Genomic DNA, 22942 nt, shown 5'->3' with positions numbered 1-22942 from the left:
GAAGGAAAATATGCCTTTTTTCCACAATTATCAAGCTTCTTCAATCTCACGGTTTCCACACCCACTCCAGCGGGGGACACTGATCTAACCAATCAGTGCCCTATCCTTAGGAATGCAGTGTATGACCATATATTTTAAGCCATGTCACTACAATGGCCGCTGAAGTGTAAGCTCACCTACAAACATCAAGGCAAACAAATAATTCACACTGCTTTCAGGTAAAAGGCAAAATATCTAATTAAAGCGCTGTTTTGTAAAACCACTGAAATTAACCCTGCCCTCAAATTCCCACTATTCCTGGCCGGCAGCAATGGCTATAGTCAGTATATACTGCTCCAAAATACAAAGAATAGCAGGAAAATGTGAATGATTTCCTTCAGCGGTGCATATAAACCTCTGAGTGCCAGTGGTTTACCACGTTGTTTATGTCCCTGGTATTAGGAGGGTTACAGATTTAACCAATGACTAACTGTTGTTGAAGGTAACTGCAGACGGTGCAGCAGGATCCCTGGAATGTGCGTCTGGTGTGAATCTGTAGTAAAACGCAGCCATCTGATGAATTAAAATGAGGTTTAGTGTTTCCTTTTAATTCCCCTGGGTGCAATACCTAAAAACTGTCAGATGCCTAAATACATCCAGCGTGAATAATTAGACGCCAATTAGCAATCGCAGCGGGTACGCACAGTCACATTAACCTTATTAAAGAAACAATTAGAATAAAACAATTAACGAGTAAGACTAAATATTTAAAAGAAGCGGAGGATAAGTAAGTGGTGTGCAAATCCCAATATTGACAGAGGAGGGGATGGGGTAAAATGAATAGAAAATCGCTCTGCAGGTAACAAAGCCACAGTCACAGATTCAATTCCGAGGTCAATAAAATCACTACCATTATCTACCCATTACTAGTCACTGGCGAACTAAGATTTAGCTCTAATTTGATGTTATTGTTACTTAGCCAATAGCTTCAATAATAAGGCTTCCAGAATATATGGAATACGGAAGTATGCCACAAGTACGAGTATATACTCAGTGCCACAGCAACATCCCCACATTATAACATTTATAGCACGGTACGAATGGGACAAAAACCCTGATACACAAGGTTACAAATTAAAATCTAAACATCTATCATACAATCCCCCTGGCAGAGATAATCCAAGAATCCCAAACCTGTTTGGGCCACAGGATCATGCTGTCCAACTGGAAGCCATTTGGGGACATGGAAACTAAACGCACAGCCAGCCCCTCGTATCGTTTTTACAGCTAGAATCACAGCAGATCATGTGTTACAATTACACTCAATCTACTTCACTGAACTAAGTAGTCAGCCAATCCCCAAGCAACAAGGTCTTGAAAAACCACGCTTGTGAATGGTCACATCAGGCATAGACTGTAAGCTCATTTTACAAAGGTCTCGAAGATCCGTTATTGTGAATGGTCACATCAGGCATAGACTGTAAGCTCATTTTACGAAGGCCTTGAAGATCCGTTATTGTGAATGGTCACATCAGGCATAGACTGTAAGCTCATTTTACGAAGGCCTTGAAGATCCGTTATTGTGAATGGTCACATCAGGCATAGACTGTAAGCTCATTTTACGAAGGTCTCGAAGATCCGTTATTGTGAATGGTCACATCAGGCATAGACTGTAAGCTCATTTTACGAAGGTCTCGAAGATCCTATTATTCGCTATAGACTGTATGCATAGACTGTAAGCTCATTTTACGAAGGCCTTGAAGATCCGTTATTGTGAATGGTCACATCAGGCATAGACTGTAAGCTCATTTTACGAAAGGTCTCGAAGATCCGTTATTGTGAATGGTCACATCAGGTATAGACTGTAAGCTCATTTTACGAAGGCCTTGAAGATCCGTTATTGTGAATGGTCACATCAGGCATAGACTGTAAGCTCATTTTACGAAGGCCTTGAAGATCCGTTATTGTGAATGGTCACATCAGGCATAGACTGTAAGCTCATTTTACGAAAGGTCTCGAAGATCCGTTATTGTGAATGGTCACATCAGGCATAGACTGTAAGCTCATTTTACGAAAGGTCTCGAAGATCCGTTATTGTGAATGGTCACATCAGGCATAGACTGTAAGCTCATTTTACGAAGGCCTTGAAGATCCGTTATTGTTAATGGTCACATCAGTCATAGACTGTAAGCTCATTTTACGAAGGTCTCGAAGATCCGTTATTGTTAATGGTCACATCAGTCATAGACTGTAAGCTCATTTTACCAAGGGCTTTCTTCAACTCTTCCCTCGGTAATATTCCTTATGTTGGCAAATATCTATTTTCTAGAAATGTAAAGCGCTGCGGAATAGGTTGGCGCTATATAAACGCTAATAATATTAATCAGCTTAAGTAGCAACTAATTTGTCCATATTGATCATTAATCATTGTTTGCTCTTTTTTCATAATAATCAATTAACCTGGAATTACAGATTATCATATATGATGGGTTTATATGAAAGTGTTGATGGTTAAGTTAGGCCAGATATGTTCGCGTTCCACCAACGGCCCGTGGAAGACGGATGACTAAGGAGATATTGGTAGAGCGCGGAGGGTTAACGTGCTGGATCAATCGATTTTAGTGTTTTTCAATCACATCTTTCAGGCAATGGCGGCGGTCACATGTGCAGTCTGTTACTGTGATCTGCGGACATATCTTACCAATTAAGATGATCTTACCAGAGATGAGGGAATCTAACCTATAAAGATCACACCGTTATAAGATGGCCTGTCCCCCACCAGTCAATCAGCCACTCTCCCTCTGATCACCTTGGCCACGGTGCATATATTATTAGATCTATATAGCGCCAACAAGTTCCGTAGTGCTGTACAATGCATAACCTGGACTGTGCTCTCTAGTCCTGCTCAATGAGAGCTGAGAGACAGTCATGTTACACTCTGCTTTCCATATAGCGAATAATAGGAATTTAGACCCCAACATTTCCCTTTAAGAAACGAACAGTATTTGGCTTCTGTATTATAAAATCCATCCCCAATCTCCATTTCCTTATCTTACAGCAAACAATAGGCTTCCTGGGGGCAGTGGAGGGAGTACTGGGAAAGCCATAAAGCTCTCAGTCCAGCAGGAAGAGTCGCTACAATGTGAACCCTGTAACAATAGCAAACAGAACAGTTCCCATTCAGCACTATTCAGCCCATTGTATTCAAAACACAGAGAAGGTGGCCCTTCATGGAACATTCCCTCTATCAGACTATGCCCCCTGTATTAATGCACGCCAAACCGGGCTGGGAAGGGGGTATTACCAGACCCTCTCACATGATCTATAGAACTATCCTGCTATGCTATACAGCAACAGGAACCAGGAGATAAAACCAGACCCTCTTACATGATCTATAGAACTAGCCGGCTATGCTATACAGCAACAGGAACCGGGAGATAAAACCAGACCTTCTCACATGATCTATAGAACTATCCGGCTATGCTATACAGCAACAGGAACCGGGAGATAAAACCAGACCCTCTCACATGATCTATAGAACTATCCTGCTATGCTATACAGCAACAGGAACCGGGAGATAAAACCAGACCCTCTCACATGATCTATAGAACTATCCTGCTATGCTATACAGCAACAGGAACCGGGAGATAAAACCAGACCTTCTCACATGATCTCTACAACTATCCGGCTATGCTATACAGCAACAGGAACCGGGAGATAAAACCAGACCTTCTCACATGATCTATAGAACTATCCTGCTATGCTATACAGCAACAGGAACCGGGAGATAAAACCAGACCCTCTCACATGATCTATAGAACTATCCTGTTACGCTATACAGCAACAGGAACCGGGAGATAAAACCAGACCCTCTCACATGATCTATAGAACTATCCTGCTATGCTATACAGCAACAGGAACCAGGAGATAAAACCAGACCCTCTCACATGATCTATAGAACTATCCTGCTATGCTATACAGCAACAGGAACCGGGAGATAAACCAGACCTTCTCACATGATCTATAGAACTATCCTGCTATGCTATACAGCAACAGGAACCCGGGAGATAAAACCAGACCTTCTCACATGATCTATAGAACTATCCTGCTAGCTATACAGCACCAGGAACCGGGAGATAAAACCAGACCCTCTTACATGATCTATAGAACTATCCTGCTATGCTATACAGCAACAGGAACCGGGAGATAAACCAGACCTTCTCACATGATCTATAGAACTATCCTGCTATGCTATACAGCAACAGGAACCCGGGAGATAAAACCAGACCTTCTCACATGATCTATAGAACTATCCTGCTAGCTATACAGCACCAGGAACCGGGAGATAAAACCAGACCCTCTTACATGATCTATAGAACTATCCTGCTATGCTATACAGCAACAGGAACCGGGAGATAAAACCAGACCCTCTCACATGATCTATATAACTATCCTGCTAGCTATACAGCAACAGGAACCGGGAGATAAAACCAGACCCTCTTACATGATCTATAGAACTATCCGGCTATGCTATACAGCAACAGGAACCGGGAGATAAAACCAGACCCTCTCACATGATCTATAGAACTATCCGGCTATGCTATACAGCATCAGGAACCGGGAGATAAAACCAGACCTTCTCACATGATCTATAGAACTATCCTGCTAGCTATACAGCAACAGGAACCGGGAGATAAAACCAGACCTTCTCACATGATCTATAGAACTATCCTGCTATGCTATACAGCAACAGGAACCGGGAGATAAAACCAGACCTTCTCACATGATCTATAGAACTATCCGGCTATGCTATACAGCAACAGGAACCGGGAGATAAAACCAGACCCTCTCACATGATCTATAGAACTATCCGGCTATGCTATACAGCAACAGGAACCGGGAGATAAAACCAGACCTTCTCACATGATCTATAGAACTATCCTGCTATGCTATACAGCAACAGGAACCGGGAGATAAAACCAGACCTTCTCACATGATCTATAGAACTATCCGGCTATGCTATACAGCATCAGGAACCGGGAGATAAAACCAGACCTTCTCACATGATCTATAGAACTATCCGGCTATGCTATACAGCATCAGGAACCGGGAGATAAAACCAGACCTTCTCACATGATCTATAGAACTATCCGGCTATGCTATACAGCAACAGGAACCGGGAGATAAAACCAGACCCTCTCACATGATCTATAGAACTATCCGGCTATGCTATACAGCAACAAGAACCGGGAGATAAAACCAGACCTTCTCACATGATCTATAGAACTATCCTGCTATGCTATACAGCAACAGGAACCGGGAGATAAAACCAGACCTTCTCACATGATCTATAGAACTATCCGGCTATGCTATACAGCAACAGGAACCGGGAGATAAAACCAGACCCTCTTACATGATCTATAGAACTATCCGGCTATGCTATACAGCAACAGGAACCGGGAGATAAAACCAGACCTTCTCACATGATCTATAGAACTATCCGGCTATGCTATACAGCAACAGGAACCGGGAGATAAAACCAGACCCTCTTACATGATCTATAGAACTATCCGGCTATGCTATACAGCAACAGGAACCGGGAGATAAAACCAGACCCTCTTACATGATCTATAGAACTATCCTGCTATGCTATACAGCAACAGGAACCGGGAGATAAAACCAGACCCTCTCACATGATCTATAGAACTATCCGGCTATGCTATACAGCACCAGGAACCGGGAGATAAAACCAGACCCTCTTACATGATCTATAGAACTATCCTGCTATGCTATACAGCAACAGGAACCGGGAGATAAAACCAGACCCTCTCACATGATCTATATAACTATCCTGCTAGCTATACAGCAACAGGAACCGGGAGATAAAACCAGACCCTCTTACATGATCTATAGAACTATCCGGCTAGCTATACAGCACCAGGAACCGGGAGATAAAACCAGACCCTCTTACATGATCTATAGAACTATCCTGCTATGCTATACAGCAACAGGAACCGGGAGATAAAACCAGACCCTCTCACATGATCTATATAACTATCCTGCTAGCTATACAGCAACAGGAACCGGGAGATAAAACCAGACCCTCTTACATGATCTATAGAACTATCCGGCTATGCTATACAGCAACAGGAACCGGGAGATAAAACCAGACCCTCTCACATGATCTATAGAACTATCCGGCTATGCTATACAGCATCAGGAACCGGGAGATAAAACCAGACCTTCTCACATGATCTATAGAACTATCCTGCTAGCTATACAGCAACAGGAACCGGGAGATAAAACCAGACCTTCTCACATGATCTATAGAACTATCCTGCTATGCTATACAGCAACAGGAACCGGGAGATAAAACCAGATCTTCTCACATGATCTATAGAACTATCCGGCTATGCTATACAGCAACAGGAACCGGGAGATAAAACCAGACCCTCTCACATGATCTATAGAACTATCCGGCTATGCTATACAGCAACAGGAACCGGGAGATAAAACCAGACCTTCTCACATGATCTATAGAACTATCCTGCTATGCTATACAGCAACAGGAACCGGGAGATAAAACCAGACCTTCTCACATGATCTATAGAACTATCCGGCTATGCTATACAGCATCAGGAACCGGGAGATAAAACCAGACCTTCTCACATGATCTATAGAACTATCCGGCTATGCTATACAGCATCAGGAACCGGGAGATAAAACCAGACCTTCTCACATGATCTATAGAACTATCCGGCTATGCTATACAGCAACAGGAACCGGGAGATAAAACCAGACCCTCTCACATGATCTATAGAACTATCCTGCTATGCTATACAGCAACAAGAACCGGGAGATAAAACCAGACCCTCTCACATGATCTATAGAACTATCCGGCTATGCTATACAGCAACAAGAACCGGGAGATAAAACCAGACCTTCTCACATGATCTATAGAACTATCCGGCTATGCTATACAGCAACAGGAACCGGGAGATAAAACCAGACCCTCTTACATGATCTATAGAACTATCCTGCTATGCTATACAGCAACAAGAACCGGGAGATAAAACCAGACCTTCTCACATGATCTATAGAACTATCCTGCTATGCTATACAGCAACAGGAACTGGGTGATATAATTCAAAGTACAAGACCAGCAGAGATTTAAAGGGACACTATAGTCACCCAGACCACTTCAGCGCAATTAAGTGGTCTGGGTGCCAGGTCCCACAGGTTTTAACCCTTCAGATGCAAACAGCAGTTTCAGAGAAACTGCTATGTTTACATTTGGGGTTAATCCAGCCTCTAGTGGCTGTCTTCCGATCGCCTCACCAGCCACAAAGAGAAAAATGAAAACTGGAATCAAATTTATAGCGGTCTTTCGAGAAGTTCCCTTTTCTGGAATAATAAAAAGGAAAATGATCTTCCTGAAGCGTCTCGTCGTGCTGAACAGTCAGGCAGAGAAAAAACACATTTTACTTTAGTTGCGATTCCTTTTCAAAATTGCCACACAAAAAAAAAAAAAAGTTTAAAGTAATAATTTTCAGAAAAAATAAGTGGTAAGTTCTAATAACGTTTATAACATGGTATGTAATTTAGATCATTTGCTTTATTTCAATAGATTTTTAATAAATTGTGATGATCCAAGACTTGGTGCTGTTCCTTTAATGTCGGAGGACGGTTAAGTCATTTTATTTGGCCATGCTTTCTTCTCTGATGACCTTTTTTGACACACTGCATGCGCACGTCATGTATTGCGTGCATCCACCTCCTCCAATGTTTTCCCAGAGAGTCTGGGATCCTGCTAGACAGCCTGTGTGCCAGAGCTGGTTATAGTGTGGGATAGCCTCCGGGTATGAATCAACTCTACAGGAAGAAGGGTTCAATGCTGGCTTAATTACACAATATGGAGCAACATGCCCTCTATATCGTCACCCAAATCACTTGGCATGCACACCCTGAATGGGCGCAGGGCTTAATGATACCCCCCAGTGGAATAGAACGCGGAAATCCCAATATCATTGGGTGTACTGAATGGCATACTCTGGGCGGCCTGTTTTGGGAAGGTTTTCCACACCCTCCCATAATAACTAAAAACGCCCCCTTACAGAAGCAGATACCGCGTTTTACATAACGCCAGGAAATGGGTGGGTTTCTAATGAGGTAACCAGCTTATCACAACTTCTCCTTTAAATTAAACTGGGGCTCGGCTAATCCCATGGTGACTAGAACCTGGGGGTTTATTGTCCCATTTATCACTGCAGCAACCACTGCATGGTTGCACGCTGTTTCTCCTGTCATGGGGGGCCCAGATAGGACTTCAGCCCCAGCATCACTACACAGCGCATAAGGGAGTAGAGCTTGAGGATTACATACCGGTCCCACTGGTTCCCAGGGAAAGGGAGAATGGATGGACATTACTTAAAATAAAATAAATAATCATTTGTGAGTGTGTGTGTGAATATTGATACCTTAATCCTAAAATACAAGGCATGTTAAATGCCTTCAAGGTTGGGTTCTAGTCTTCTTTAGGTGGAGATAGTTGTCGGGAATACGAACATGTGTTCCTGACACTAGTGTTAAAGTAGTAAGGTGATCTGCCCCATCTGAACGCCATGCTGGTCTGGCCGTGGCTGGCCCTGTCTCCATGGCTGAGACCATCCATTGCTTTCCCATAGGAAAGGATAGAAAGGCTATTGCGCATGTGTGGCAAAACGCAGTGCTACGCCAATCAGCATATCCTTACAGAGATGCATTGCATCACTGCCTCCATGTGCAGCACTGACACAGGAAGCACCTCTATTGGCCTCCTGAGTGACTGCACTTAGAGCTAAATATTGAAAACCCTTCAGGAACTAGTTGTGGTGGTTCTGGTGACTATATTGTCCCTTTAAAAGATCTGTTTTTTTTGTTGTTGAAAATAAAGCTTTGCTAGTTTAATATTATTTTAGTTGGTTCCTGGATTCAAAGCAAATTTGCCAAGCCCTGGGATAAATAAATAGGGATACTGTGGGATTTTGATGATGCGATGGTGCATGAATGGTTGTCACATGCTGGAGTAATTACAAGTTCCACATACACTGTCTGGATAGAAGCCAAGTGTCACATTACATATTATTACCCTGGGTGGGGTTGTGGAATTACCGGTAATCCATTGTATTATGTGATTAGAATAGACACACCCAAGCCTATTACAGGAGTATCCACCTACCCCGTGATCTAGAAAGGGTGCCGCGCCCAGCAGCTAATGGCTAAGAGGCCTTGTAAGCGGACATGGCACATGGAAAACCTCCAAACACAGCATGACTTAAAGGCACAGTGTCACTTTACAGATGGGTTGGAAATGGCAAACAGTTCCATGGCTAAAGTGAATGTAAAAAAAAAACAGCAACATGATTTAAAGACACGCGTTTTTTCCCAGCGATTTGCTTTGCATTTTCTCCAGGATACATCACAGGGAAGTGGCTGCAATCAGCGGTCTCCTGTTGGATGGACAGGGAAAATACTCACATGACGTGTGCGCTAAATGTTCTATCACGAAATGAGCTCGTATCGCTGGAAGTATTTCCATTAAATTCAGGGATTGTGTGGCTGGTTATTCTACAGATCGGCCCCGTTACGAGCTGGGTCTGAAGGAGCAGTCAGTCATTGCATTGCCAATAAAGCCTCAGCAAAGTTAATATTAACTAACATGGAAGTCATCGCCTCTCCTGGGTCTTACTGTGTGACGATCAACAGTTGGCGGGTGATGTCCTATAAACAAGATGAGGAAGACATAGGCCAACCTCCGTGATCTTTAATAAAGAATTCGAGAAAATCTTCTTGTGTAGTACTAGTTCAGCATCTTGTATATAACATTGAGATCAATATATCGAGGGGGTGAGTTTAGCTGTGAGAGGGAGCAGACATGTTTTAGTGGAGCTCTGTTCATCCAAATACTGTACTACAACAATGCAATGATTTCAGAGGTGTCAATCTCGGAACAGTCCAAATCTTGACACGCTGCCCACCTACAAATGTAACTCCTCTTTAGACTCTGTTTCACATATATCCCCAGCAACTAACAGGGACATTCAAGCTCTGCTTCACAATTTACACAAAATTTGGAAACACAAGTGGAGTGGAAAAGAAAGCTTGCGGTTGGCTGCCCCGGGAAATGAGTAGACAAACTCACCCAACAAGTGGCCTCTTTACAGGCCAAAAACACCAGGAGTGCAATGCCCAACTTCGAGAGATACCGAGGCTTCCTTACACCCAATGTGCCATGACGCCTGCTGGGTGCTCTGCGGGGGGGGGGCACATTCCCATGCAGTATGTCCTCTTGCCGCTTCTGTCTCCTCCCTCTGTAGTCGCACATTACGTAACGCTACTTTAACATCACTAAACAAGGGTCAAAATAACCTTTTGTTTAGTGACCCTGAGAAGTTATCAGGAGAAACCCCGATCTACAGTTTCATCCCGGAGACTTAGAGCATGGGTGATGACTAAATAAATCTCCAGTTGGACTTTACAATCTGAGATTCACAAACTCATAGAACTTCAAAAGGGAAGGAACAATGCATTTGTTCGTACGTAAACATTCAAGTTAAATCCAGAGTGTTTGTTTGGCAAGAGGAGCCAAGTTCTCACAGGAAGCTCACTTCCATATTAAAATCATAAAGGAATAGAACTTGATTAAATATACCGAAACCATGATCTACATATATTCCCTAAACTTTGTGATTGATAAACAAATGTGTAAACTGTATCCTTGATATATCCACTAATGTAATTTGATAATATTCATACAGATTAGCTGAATAAATGATATGTACATACTATATAACGATATGCACGTAACCAAAGTCGGATACATAAAGTAATCTAAACAGCGACCAGTAGAAATTAATTTAAGGTCAATTCATTTATTCAATTAAGGTCGTCATACCTGGGGAAAGAGTACCATCTCTGGTCTGAGTCCTCAGGGGCAAAATGAATCATTATATATTAAGAAACATCCATTATCAATCAAAACCAAATCTTAATCCCAGGTATGACACAGTTACAAACAAGGGGCAGGAACTGAAAGGGGTAAATAATGGTTAAATATGGTGAAAAATTTGAGAAAGCGGGTTTAGGAATCTTCAGATCATCATCAAAGACCTAGGAAGATCAGAGGGCTAAGTAATCAGGAGACTGACTGAATTTGGATAGATTGAGTTACAGACCAGGAGAATCCCAAATTGAATTCATTTACCATAAAACTTAGCTAATGTTCAAGTAGATATTGTAGCTGTATTAGTCCAGTGATGTAAAAAAACAAACAAAAAAAAACACACTTACACAAAAGTAGTGTATATGTACAAGTATACACAAGTACATACAATATACATATAAATACAACCAAATGCCCAAACATATGTACATGCACATTGTAGCGGGACACCAGGTAACCCAACTGGTTACCTCTGCTATAGAAGGATTACCGGTAAGCGACCCATCTTCCCTAGTGCCCGGACGACACACCGTTCCGGGGGTACAACAACAACTTTATTGGCCACACTCTGCTTTATACTTTTCCCCATGCAAGCGGAGGATGATATGTACATACTATATAAAATGATAATTATATATATAATAAAATATTATACACAAAGACAATGTCCCCTCCCAGGGTCCTCCCCCTCTCCGGGGTCGTATAACGGATCCGGGACCCCAGACTCTTTGTCCTCTATTCCCGCCACTCAGTGGTCCCTCCCAGGGGTCCCCTGTCGGAAACGGAACTCCCATCCCTTTGTCCCCTGTTCCCACCACCTATCCTCGGGGTTACCCACCCTGTTTATTTGCCATCTGCCGTTAATAAGGGTTTATATCACCGCTTAAAACAAAGAACTAAAGGGTCCCTGAAGGCGGTTTGTGAATATCACCAGGTATTATTAGATCTATATACCATACATATAACACAAGATCAAAAATGCCAAAAATAAAAAAAAAATACGTTTTGGCCTAGATGATTTAGTCACATGACTAAGGACTCTAGGCCGAAACGTATATCTTGTTTTTATTAGATCTCCAATAAATATATTTGTTTGCCTTCACCCTATGTTGTGACGCCTGTGGACCTGTATTTTTAGTTTATCCTGGGTGAACGTTACTCAGGCAGCGTGGACTCAAATACCGATGGACTCACTGGAATCACTTGGAGTCAAGCAAGAAGCTGGGATTCTTATCATGAGATTGTCAGAACATCTTCTTTAAATTAAATAGAATCGGAGTGTGGATTTTGGTGATGTGACCTCGAATAGATGGTGTGACGAGACCAATCTCGCCACTGTGCATTGGAGGAGCCTGGTTGCCCGCCTGCTGCCTTTAGACTATGGCCCCATGTTGAAACGCTTGATTTTCCTCTGCAAAGACATGAAAGCCGGGTCATTCGGTGCTTGCCCTGTTTGAGCAGTGATACCCCAGATAGCTATGCCATGGAGCCCATTCGTATAATGAAAGACTATGGGAAAGACTTTGGCTCCATGGTAATTGAACTGCAATTCAGTAATGTGTGCTCAGACTTAAGCTATCTGGGGATATGTTGCATGTCTGAATTTTATGTAATAAATGTAACCTTGTGTATTTTACTGTCTTTTTACTGCCATGTGCTTAATGGAGTTTTGCCTCTGTCCTTGGAGATAATTTGATTACTTCCCAATTATCTCCAGGATAGAAGACTCTGTGGAACTGGTTTTGGACAGAAAAGCCATGCTTCATTTGGTCACAAAGGACTACGATCTCTCTTTTGAACCACTGGACCAATTTGTATGATTTGGACGTATGTTTGTATTTGGAGTATGCTGATTCTGATGTAAGTTTTATGTTAATGTGATGCATACTTTTAAAGTTATGAATAATGTGGAAAAACTGTATTTCTCTGTCTGTGATAATTACATTAACCCATTGTGTAAGGTAATTGTATCACAGGCATAGGGGAGGATTTTGTGTGGGAGTGTCTGAGTGTATTGTACGTGTTTATTGGTTGTTTTCCAAAACCCTGTGGGTGGTACTAATGTGTGTATAAGAACAATAAACCCACAGCTCTGGCTGTTCCTGCTTGACTCTCAAAACGGAGCCTTGTCTCGTTCTTGGGGGGGGGGGGGGTTATTGTATGCTGTTCCAGTTTGACTGCTAGGAGTGTAAACCTATTGATGTTTTTTCCTATTCAGCTGTTTACAGCATTTGTATGGTTCCGGTTAAGCTGTTTACGGCATTCATATGCTTCTCCGGTTCGCTGTACTGGTGTCTACAGTAGCTGTGCCTGTGTCTCTGGAAGGGCAAGATCTACTAAACAGCTTTTAACCCCTTCTATGCCTGGGGTGCCGTTACAGATGGTTCTATGTCACGTGTTGGAGAAAGTTACCGATCACACTTACACATCAGGTTAGAATATCCAATTGTCACATTACATATTTCAAGGAAGGACGCCAGAGTATGAATTATTACCTTTGTAGGCTGCATTAGATATTACATACCGTTTTAGTTCATGTCAAGGGGCTAGGTACCCACCCGGGGCAGAGTACTTTTAAGAGGACCACAAACGCTTTCCAAGTCTGGTGGAATATATACAATATATATTGAATAGGTGCTTTTGAGTTAAGTGTACCCAGGTCCAAAACATTGTATGAAAGAAAATGGCTTCCAAAAACATAATCAGGTAAACCTTACCAGACCTCAAACACTTCATTCCAAATATATCTCAGTTTTACTTTGATAGTCCTGGGAGTAGTTGATATCACCCACACAATAACAGATAGTCATGCTTTGGTCTGGGTTCCTGCTTAACCTAGAAATCACCGACACCGACACACACAATGAGTTCATGGCGAATTCAGAATTGGCACAATGAGTTCATGGCGAATTCAGAATTGGCACAATGAGTTCATGGCGAATTCAGAATTGGCACAATGAGTTCATGGCGAATTCAGAATTGGCACAATGAGTTCATGGCGAATTCAGAATTGGCACAGTGAGTTCATGGCGAATTCAGAATTGGCACAATGAGTTCATGGCGAATTCAGAATTGGCACAATGAGTTCATGGCGAATTCAGAATTGGCACAATGAGTTCATGGCGAATTCAGAATTGGCACAATGAGTTCATGGCGAATTCAGAATTGGCACAATGAGTTCATGGCGAATTCAGAATTGGCACAATGAGTTCATGGCGAATTCAGAATTGGCACAATGAGTTCATGGCGAATTCAGAATTGGCACAATGAGTTCATGGCAAATTCAGAATTGGCACAATGAGTTCATGGCAAATTCAGAATTGGCACAATGAGTTCATGGCAAATTCAGAATTGGCACAATGAGTTCATGGCAAATTCAGAATTGGCACAATGAGTTCATGGCAAATTCAGAATTGGCACAATGAGTTCATGGCAAATTCAGAATTGGCACAATGAGTTCATGGCAAATTCAGAATTGGCACAATGAGTTCATGGCAAATTCAGAATTGGCACAATGAGTTCATGGCAAATTCAGAATTGGCACAATGAGTTCATGGCAAATTCAGAATTGGCACAATGAGTTCATGGCAAATTCAGAATTGGCACAATGAGTTCATGGCAAATTCAGAATTGGCACAATGAGTTCATGGCAAATTCAGAATTGGCACAATGAGTTCATGGCAAATTCAGAATTGGCACAATGAGTTCATGGCAAATTCAGAATTGGCACAATGAGTTCATGGCAAATTCAGAATTGGCACAATGAGTTCATGGCAAATTCAGAATTGGCACAATGAGTTCATGGCAAATTCAGAATTGGCACAATGAGTTCATGGCAAATTCAGAATTGGCACAATGAGTTCATGGCAAATTCAGAATTGGCACAATGAGTTCATGGCAAATTCAGAATTGGCACAATGAGTTCATGGCAAATTCAGAATTGGCACAATGAGTTCATGGCAAATTCAGAATTGGCACAATGAGTTCATGGCAAATTCAGAATTGGCACAATGAGTTCATGGCAAATTCAGAATTGGCACAATGAGTTCATGGCAAATTCAGAATTGGCACAATGAGTTCATGGCAAATTCAGAATTGGCACAATGAGTTCATGGCAAATTCAGAATTGGCACAATGAGTTCATGGCAAATTCAGAATTGGCACAATGAGTTCATGGCAAATTCAGAATTGGCACAATGAGTTCATGGCAAATTCAGAATTGGCACAATGAGTTCATGGCAAATTCAGAATTGGCACAATGAGTTCATGGCAAATTCAGAATTGGCACAATGAGTTCATGGCAAATTCAGAATTGGCACAATGAGTTCATGGCAAATTCAGAATTGGCACAATGAGTTCATGGCAAATTCAGAATTGGCACAATGAGTTCATGGCAAATTCAGAATTGGCACAATGAGTTCATGGCAAATTCAGAATTGGCACAATGAGTTCATGGCAAATTCAGAATTGGCACAATGAGTTCATGGCAAATTCAGAATTGGCACAATGAGTTCATGGCAAATTCAGAATTGGCACAATGAGTTCATGGCAAATTCAGAATTGGCACAATGAGTTCATGGCAAATTCAGAATTGGCACAATGAGTTCATGGCAAATTCAGAATTGGCACAATGAGTTCATGGCAAATTCAGAATTGGCACAATGAGTTCATGGCAAATTCAGAATTGGCACAATGAGTTCATGGCAAATTCAGAATTGGCACAATGAGTTCATGGCAAATTCAGAATTGGCACAATGAGTTCATGGCAAATTCAGAATTGGCACAATGAGTTCATGGCAAATTCAGAATTGGCACAATGAGTTCATGGCAAATTCAGAATTGGCACAATGAGTTCATGGCAAATTCAGAATTGGCACAATGAGTTCATGGTGATATGTTTCCCTGGAATTGGTAAATGTTGCGTGGATTAACCTGCAGTAACGGTCCTCTAAATACACCAAAAAGGAAACTAATCAGGATCTTTCCTTTATCTTTGCAAATGCATCCTACATCGTTGTGTCTAATTCCAAGGTGAGTTTTGAATCTAATAACCAAAGGGAAACACAGGACGCGAGTTACTTCCAGCAAGCTTACTTGCAGTCTGAGATATGATCAGATATATTCGGGTGTAGATGTCTGTCCTGTACGGAGATCTTGTTGTTGAGCAAACATTAGGTGGCAAATATCCCCGACATCCTCTGTGTAACTGTTGGGTTAGAGAAATTCCAAGCTCTGTCCTGGTCTATTATCACAGGTCCCTCATGAGCAATCTTTGTGGATATTTAGCTACAGATATAGAAGAGGTCGATTATGTTTTGTACAAATCTTCAAAGCTGTAGAGGGGTCTATTGATGGTTTACAGAAGACCAATGTGGCATTTCCAGATATCTCCTGGTTTCATTTTGCCATTTACTTTCCATAACGTTCGGTTCTTTCACAGACTCCTGCCTTCGACACACCAGGAGCTGGATTAGTCTTATATCTGTATTCTGCTTTGAATACAAAATCCTTTTCCACATGAACCATCAACTTTTTTTTTTTTATTTAATACGTTTAATGATCCAGTTTAATTAATGCAACTGCTAATGTATCAATGTCCATTTCTAAAACCTTTACTAGATTTGGAGATTTATTTTGGGCCGAACTGCAGATGGACAGAATGTATGAATTCCGAAACTCGGGAGCCAAAATGCACCCAATGCACAGACCAAGTATAACTCTTTGTGTTTGGAAACTCTACATGTTAGGAAGCCACATTTCTGTTTTTTATTTTATTTTTTTACCAGTGGCACCACAAAAACAAATATCTGATACACGGATTCTTAAAGGGACACTATAGTCACCTGAACAACTTTAGCTTAATGAAGCAGTTTTGGTGTATAGAACATGCCCCTGCAGCCTCACTGCTCAATCCTCTGCCATTTAGGAGTTAAATCCCTTTGTTTATGAACCCTAGTCACACCTCCCTGCATGTGACTTGCACAGCCTTCCATAAACACTTCCTGTAAAGAGAGCCCTATTTAGGCTTTCTTTATTGCAAGTTCTGTTTAATTAAGATTTTCTTATCCCCTGCTATGTTAATGGCTTGCTAGACCCTGCAAGAGCCTCCTGTATGTGATTAAAGCTCAATTTAGAGATTGAGATACAATTATTTAAGGTAAATTACATCTGTTTGAAAGTGAAACCAGTTTTTTTTCATGCAGGCTCTGTCAATCATAGCCAGGGGAGGTGTGGCTAGGGCTGCATAAACAGAAACAAAGTGATTTAACTCCTAAATGACAGAGAATTGAGCAGTGAAATTGCAGGGGAATGATCTATACACTAAAACTGCTTTATTTAGCTAAAGTAAGTTAGGTGACTATAGTGTTCCTTTAACTTCTCAATTCCAGCATTATATCCCTCACATCACTCTTTGATATACACATATCGAGATATTAAATAACCGAGTCACGGGAGATACATATCGAGATATTAAATAACCGAGTCACGGGAGATACATATCAAGATATTAAATAACCGCGTCACGGGAGATACATATCGAGATATTAAATAACCGCATCACGGGAGATACATATCGAGATATTAAATAACCGAGTCACGGGAGGTACATATCGAGATATTAAAATAACCGAGTCACAGGAGATACATATCGAGATATTAAAATAACCGAGTCACGGGAGATACATATCGAGGTATTAAATAACCGAGTCACGGGAGATACATATCGAGGTATTAAATAACCGAGTCACGGGAGATACATATCGAGATATTAAATAACCGAGTCACGGGAGATACATATCGAGGTATTAAATAACCGAGTCACGGGAGATACATATCGAGGTATTAAATAACCGAGTCACGGGAGGTACATATCGAGATATTAAATAACCGAGTCACGGGAGATACATATCGAGATATTAAAATAACCGAGTCACAGGAGATACATATCGAGATATTAAAATAACCGAGTCACGGGAGATACATATCGAGGTATTAAATAACCGAGTCACGGGAGATACATATCGAGGTATTAAATAACCGAGTCACGGGAGATACATATCGAGATATTAAATAACCGAGTCACGGGAGATACATATCGAGATATTAAATAACCGAGTCACGGGAGATACATATCGAGATATTAAATAACCGCGTCACGGGAGATACATATCGAGATATTAAATAACCGAGTCACGGGGATACATATCGAAATATTAAATAACCGAGTCACGGGAGATACATATCGAGATATTAAATAACCGAGTCACGGGAGGTACATATCGAGATATTAAATAACCGCGTCACGGGAGATACATATCGAGATATTAAATAACCGAGTCACAGGAGATACATATCGAGATATTAAATAACCGAGTTGTGGGAGATACATATCGAGATATTAAATAACCGCGTCACGGGAGATACATATCGAGGTATTAAAATAACCGGAAGAGAGATACATTCAGGGCCATTTAAAATAGTGTGCCGTGTGTAATTTCTGACTATATATAATTGAAGAGAGATACAGATGAATAAAACTACTGCAATGGGATACAAAACATATTAGCATGTGATTTAGAAATGAATATATTAAATGTTACTGGAACAGGACACATACACTATGTAATAAGCTATACAATATAATAAATGCAATAAAGACGCCTCAAGCATTGGATAGATCCGGATACATTAAATAATGATGGCACCAAGTATACATAAAACACAGAAATTAAACATTACACCTGAAGGCATTTAAACAAATATTAATAAATCCAAGAGTTTGTAATTATTATTTTAATAAAAGTAAATAGAACGGGATATTTCATCAACCTGCATTTCTATATACACTAATAAACAACAAATCAGACTTGAGATATCCCTCCAGCCAGGGGACCCGCGCACACAGACTGATCCTTCCAGCCAGGGGCCCCGCGCACACAGACTGATCCTTCCAGCCAGGGGCCCCGCGCACACAGACTGATCCTTCCAGCCAGGGGCCCCGCGCACACAGACTGATCCTTCCAGCCAGGGGCCCCGCGCACACAGACTGATCCTTCCAGCCAGGGGCCCCGCGCACACAGACTGATCCTTCCAGCCAGGGGCCCCGCGCACACAGACTGATCCTTCCAGCCAGGGGCCCCGCGCACACAGACTGATCCTTCCAGCCAGGGGCCCCCAGCACACAGACTGATCCTTCCAGCCAGGGGCCCCGCGCACACAGACTGATCCTTCCAGCCAGGGGCCCCCAGCACACAGACTGATCCTTCCAGTCAGGGGCCCCCAGCACACAGACTGATCCTTCCAGTCAGGGGCCCCCAGCACACAGACTGATCCTTCCAGTCAGGGGCCCCCAGCACACAGACTGATCCTTCCAGTCAGGGGCCCCCAGCACACAGACTGATCCTTCCAGTCAGGGGCCCCCAGCACACAGACTGATCCTTCCAGTCAGGGGCCCCCAGCACACAGACTGATCCTTCCAGTCAGGGGCCCCCAGCACACAGACTGATCCTTCCAGTCAGGGGCCCCCAGCACACAGACTGATCCTTCCAGTCAGGGGCCCCCAGCACACAGACTGATCCTTCCAGTCAGGGGCCCCCAGCACACAGACTGATCCTTCCAGTCAGGGGCCCCCAGCACACAGACTGATCCTTCCAGTCAGGGGCCCCCAGCACACAGACTGATCCTTCCAGTCAGGGGCCCCCAGCACACAGACTGATCCTTCCAGTCAGGGGCCCCCAGCACACAGACTGATCCTTCCAGTCAGGGGCCCCCAGCACACAGACTGATCCTTCCAGTCAGGGGCCCCCAGCACACAGACTGATCCTTCCAGTCAGGGGCCCCCAGCACACAGACTGATCCTTCCAGTCAGGGGCCCCCAGCACACAGACTGATCCTTCCAGTCAGGGGCCCCCAGCACACAGACTGATCCTTCCAGTCAGGGGCCCCCAGCACACAGACTGATCCTTCCAGTCAGGGGCCCCCAGCACACAGACTGATCCTTCCAGTCAGGGGCCCCCAGCACACAGACTGATCCTTCCAGTCAGGGGCTCCCAGCACACAGACTGATCCTTCCAGTCAGGGGCCCCCAGCACACAGACTGATCCTTCCAGTCAGGGGCCCCCAGCACACAGACTGATCCTTCCAGTAAGGGGCCCCCAGCACACAGACTGATCCTTCCAGTCAGGGGCCCCCCACACACAGACTGATCCCCCCCCCAGACAGACTGATCCCCCCCCCCAGACAGACTGATCCCCCCCCCAGGGCCCCCCCCACACAGACTGATCCCCCCCAGGGCCCCCCCCACACAGACTGATCCCCCCCCCCACACAGACTGATGGGCCCCCCCCCACACAGACTGATCCCCCCCCAGACAGACTGATCCCAGGGCCCCCCCCACACAGACTGATTTCCCCCCCCAGGGCCCCCCCCCCCACACAGACTGATCCCCCCCCCCCCCCAGGGCCCCCCCCCCACACAGACTGATCCCCCCCCCCAGGGCCCCCCCCCACACAGACTGATCCCCCCCCCCCCAGGGCCCCCCCCCACACAGACTGATCCCCCCCCCCAGGGCCCCCCCCCACACAGACTGATCCCCCCCCCCCAGGGCCCCCCCCCACACAGACTGATCCCCCCCCCCCAGGGCCCCCCCCCACACAGACTGATCCCCCCCCCAGGGCCCCCCCCACACAGACTGATCCCCCCCCCCAGGGCCCCCCCCCACACAGACTGATCCCCCCCCCCAGGGCCCCCCCCCACGGCCCCCCCCCACACAGACTGATCCCCCCCCCCAAGGCCCCCCCCCACACAGACTGATCCCCCCCCCCCCCAAGGCCCCCCCCCACACAGACTGATCCCCCCCCAGGGGCCCCACACACACAGACTGATCCCCCCCCAGGGGCCCCACACACACAGACTGATCCCCCCCCCCAGGGGCCCCCCACACACAGACTGATCCCCCCCCCCGCAGGGGCCCCCCACACACAGACTGATCCCCCCCCCCCCAGGGGCCCCCCACACACAGACTGATCCCCCCCCCCCAGGGGCCCCCCACACACAGACTGATCCCCCCCCCCCCCAGGGGCCCCCCACACACAGACTGATCCCCCCCCCCCCCAGGGGCCCCCCACACACAGACTGATCCCCCCCCCCAGGGGCCCCCCACACACAGACTGATCCCCCCCAGGGGCCCCGCACACAGTCTGTTCACAGGGCACAGTCCCCTCCCCCCGCCTGATTCCCATAACAAAGCCCCGCTCCCCCCGGCTCCTACCTGAGTGTCCGCCATGTTGGTCCGGCCCGCGGGCCGAGTCCGATGCTCACACAATCCTCTGCTACCAGGGGAACGGCACCGAGCAGGCAGGGGCGGGGCCAGGGGCGGGGCCTGGGGAGGGGGAGGGATGGCGGGAAAGGAGGAGTCTTCGGCGAGAATTACTGGACTGAAACATAGGGGGCGGGACGGAGTGGGAGATTAAAGGAACCAATAGGATGGAGCAGGGGGAGTGTCATGGATGACATCACTGGACGATACCAAGAAGGGACTGGGGACCATACCAACCAGGGAGGGGGGAATATGGCAATACCAAATAGGGAGGTGGACAATACCAACCAGGGAGGGGGGGCAATACCAACTAGGGAGGGGGGAATATGGCAATACCAACTAGGGAGGGGGACAATACCAACCAGGGAGGGGGGGTCAATACCAACTAGGGAGGGGGGAATAGGGCAATACCAACTAGGGAGGGGGACAATACCAACCAGATAGGGAGGGGGAATAGGGCAATACCAACTAGGGAGGGGGACAATACCAACCAGGGAGGGGGGGCAATACCAACTAGGGAGGGGGGAATAGGGCAATACCAACTAGGGAGGGGGACAATACCAACCAGATAGGGAGGGGGAATAGGGCAATACCAACTAGGGAGGGGGACAATACCAACCAGGGAGGGGGGGCAATACCAACTAGGGAGGGGGGAATAGGGCAATACCAACTAGGGAGGGGGAATAGGGCAATACCAACTAGGGAGGGGGACAATACCAACCAGGGAGGGGGGGCAATACCAACTAGGGAGGGGGAATAGGGCAATACCAACTAGGGAGGGGGACAATACCAACCAGGGAGGGGGGGCAATACCAACTAGGGAGGGGGGAATAGGGCAATACCAACTAGGGAGGGGGACAATACCAACCAGATAGGGAGGGGGAATAGGGCAATACCAACTAGGGAGGGGGACAATACAAACTAGAGAGGGGGGGGGGAATAGGGCAATACCAACTAGGGAGGGGGGCAATACCAAGGGGGGGGGCACTACCAACTAGGGAGGGGGGAATAGGGCAATACCAACTAGGGAGGGGGACAATACCAAGGGGGGGGCACTACCAACTAGGGAGGGGGGAATAGGGCAATACCAACTAGGGAGGGGGGAATAGGGCAATTCCAACTAGGGAGGGGGGAATAGGGCAATACCAACTAGGGAGGGGGAATAGGACAATACCAACTAGGGAGGGGGGGATAGGGCAATACCAACTAGGGAGGGGGGAGTAGGACAATACCAACTAGGGAGGGGGGCAATACCAAGGGGGGGGCAATACCAACTAGGGAGGGGGGAATAGGGCAATACCAACTAGGGAGGGGGGGAATAGAGCAATACCAACTAGGGAGGGGGGAATAGGACAATACCAACTAGGGAGGGGGGAATAGGACAATACCAACTAGGGAGGGGGACAATACCAACTAGGGAGGGGGGAATAGGGCAATACCAACTAGGGAGGTGGGGAATAGGGCAATACCAATTAGGGAGGGGAGAATAGGGCAATACCAACTAGGGAGGGGGGGAATAGGGCAATACCAACTAGGGAGGGGGACAATACCAACTAGGGAGGGGGGATAGGGCAATACCAACTAGGGAGGGGGAATGGGGCGATACCAACTAGGGAGGGGGGAATAGGGCAAAACCAACTAGGGAGGGGGGATATGGCAATACC

The 22942-nt window shown here is 45.3% G+C and overlaps 1 protein-coding gene across 1 annotated transcript in view; it reads right to left on the bottom strand.

Moving 5' to 3' along the window:
• LOC134609253 (mucin-17-like) overlaps positions 1-21268 on the bottom strand; it is a 41344-nt gene extending 20076 nt beyond the window's left edge. The window contains exon 1 of the mRNA XM_063452892.1: positions 21231-21268. Within this exon, the coding sequence (XP_063308962.1) occupies positions 21231-21245 (15 nt within the window). The 5' untranslated portion in view covers positions 21246-21268. The remainder of the gene's footprint in view (positions 1-21230) is intronic.
• Positions 21269-22942: the final 1674 nt, after the last annotated feature.

Source organism: Pelobates fuscus, chromosome 4 (assembly GCF_036172605.1).
Source record: "Pelobates fuscus isolate aPelFus1 chromosome 4, aPelFus1.pri, whole genome shotgun sequence".
NCBI classification, from domain to species: domain Eukaryota; kingdom Metazoa; phylum Chordata; class Amphibia; order Anura; family Pelobatidae; genus Pelobates; species Pelobates fuscus.
Note: the sequence above shows the minus strand (reverse complement) of the source record. Positions and strands in the feature narration are given on the sequence as shown.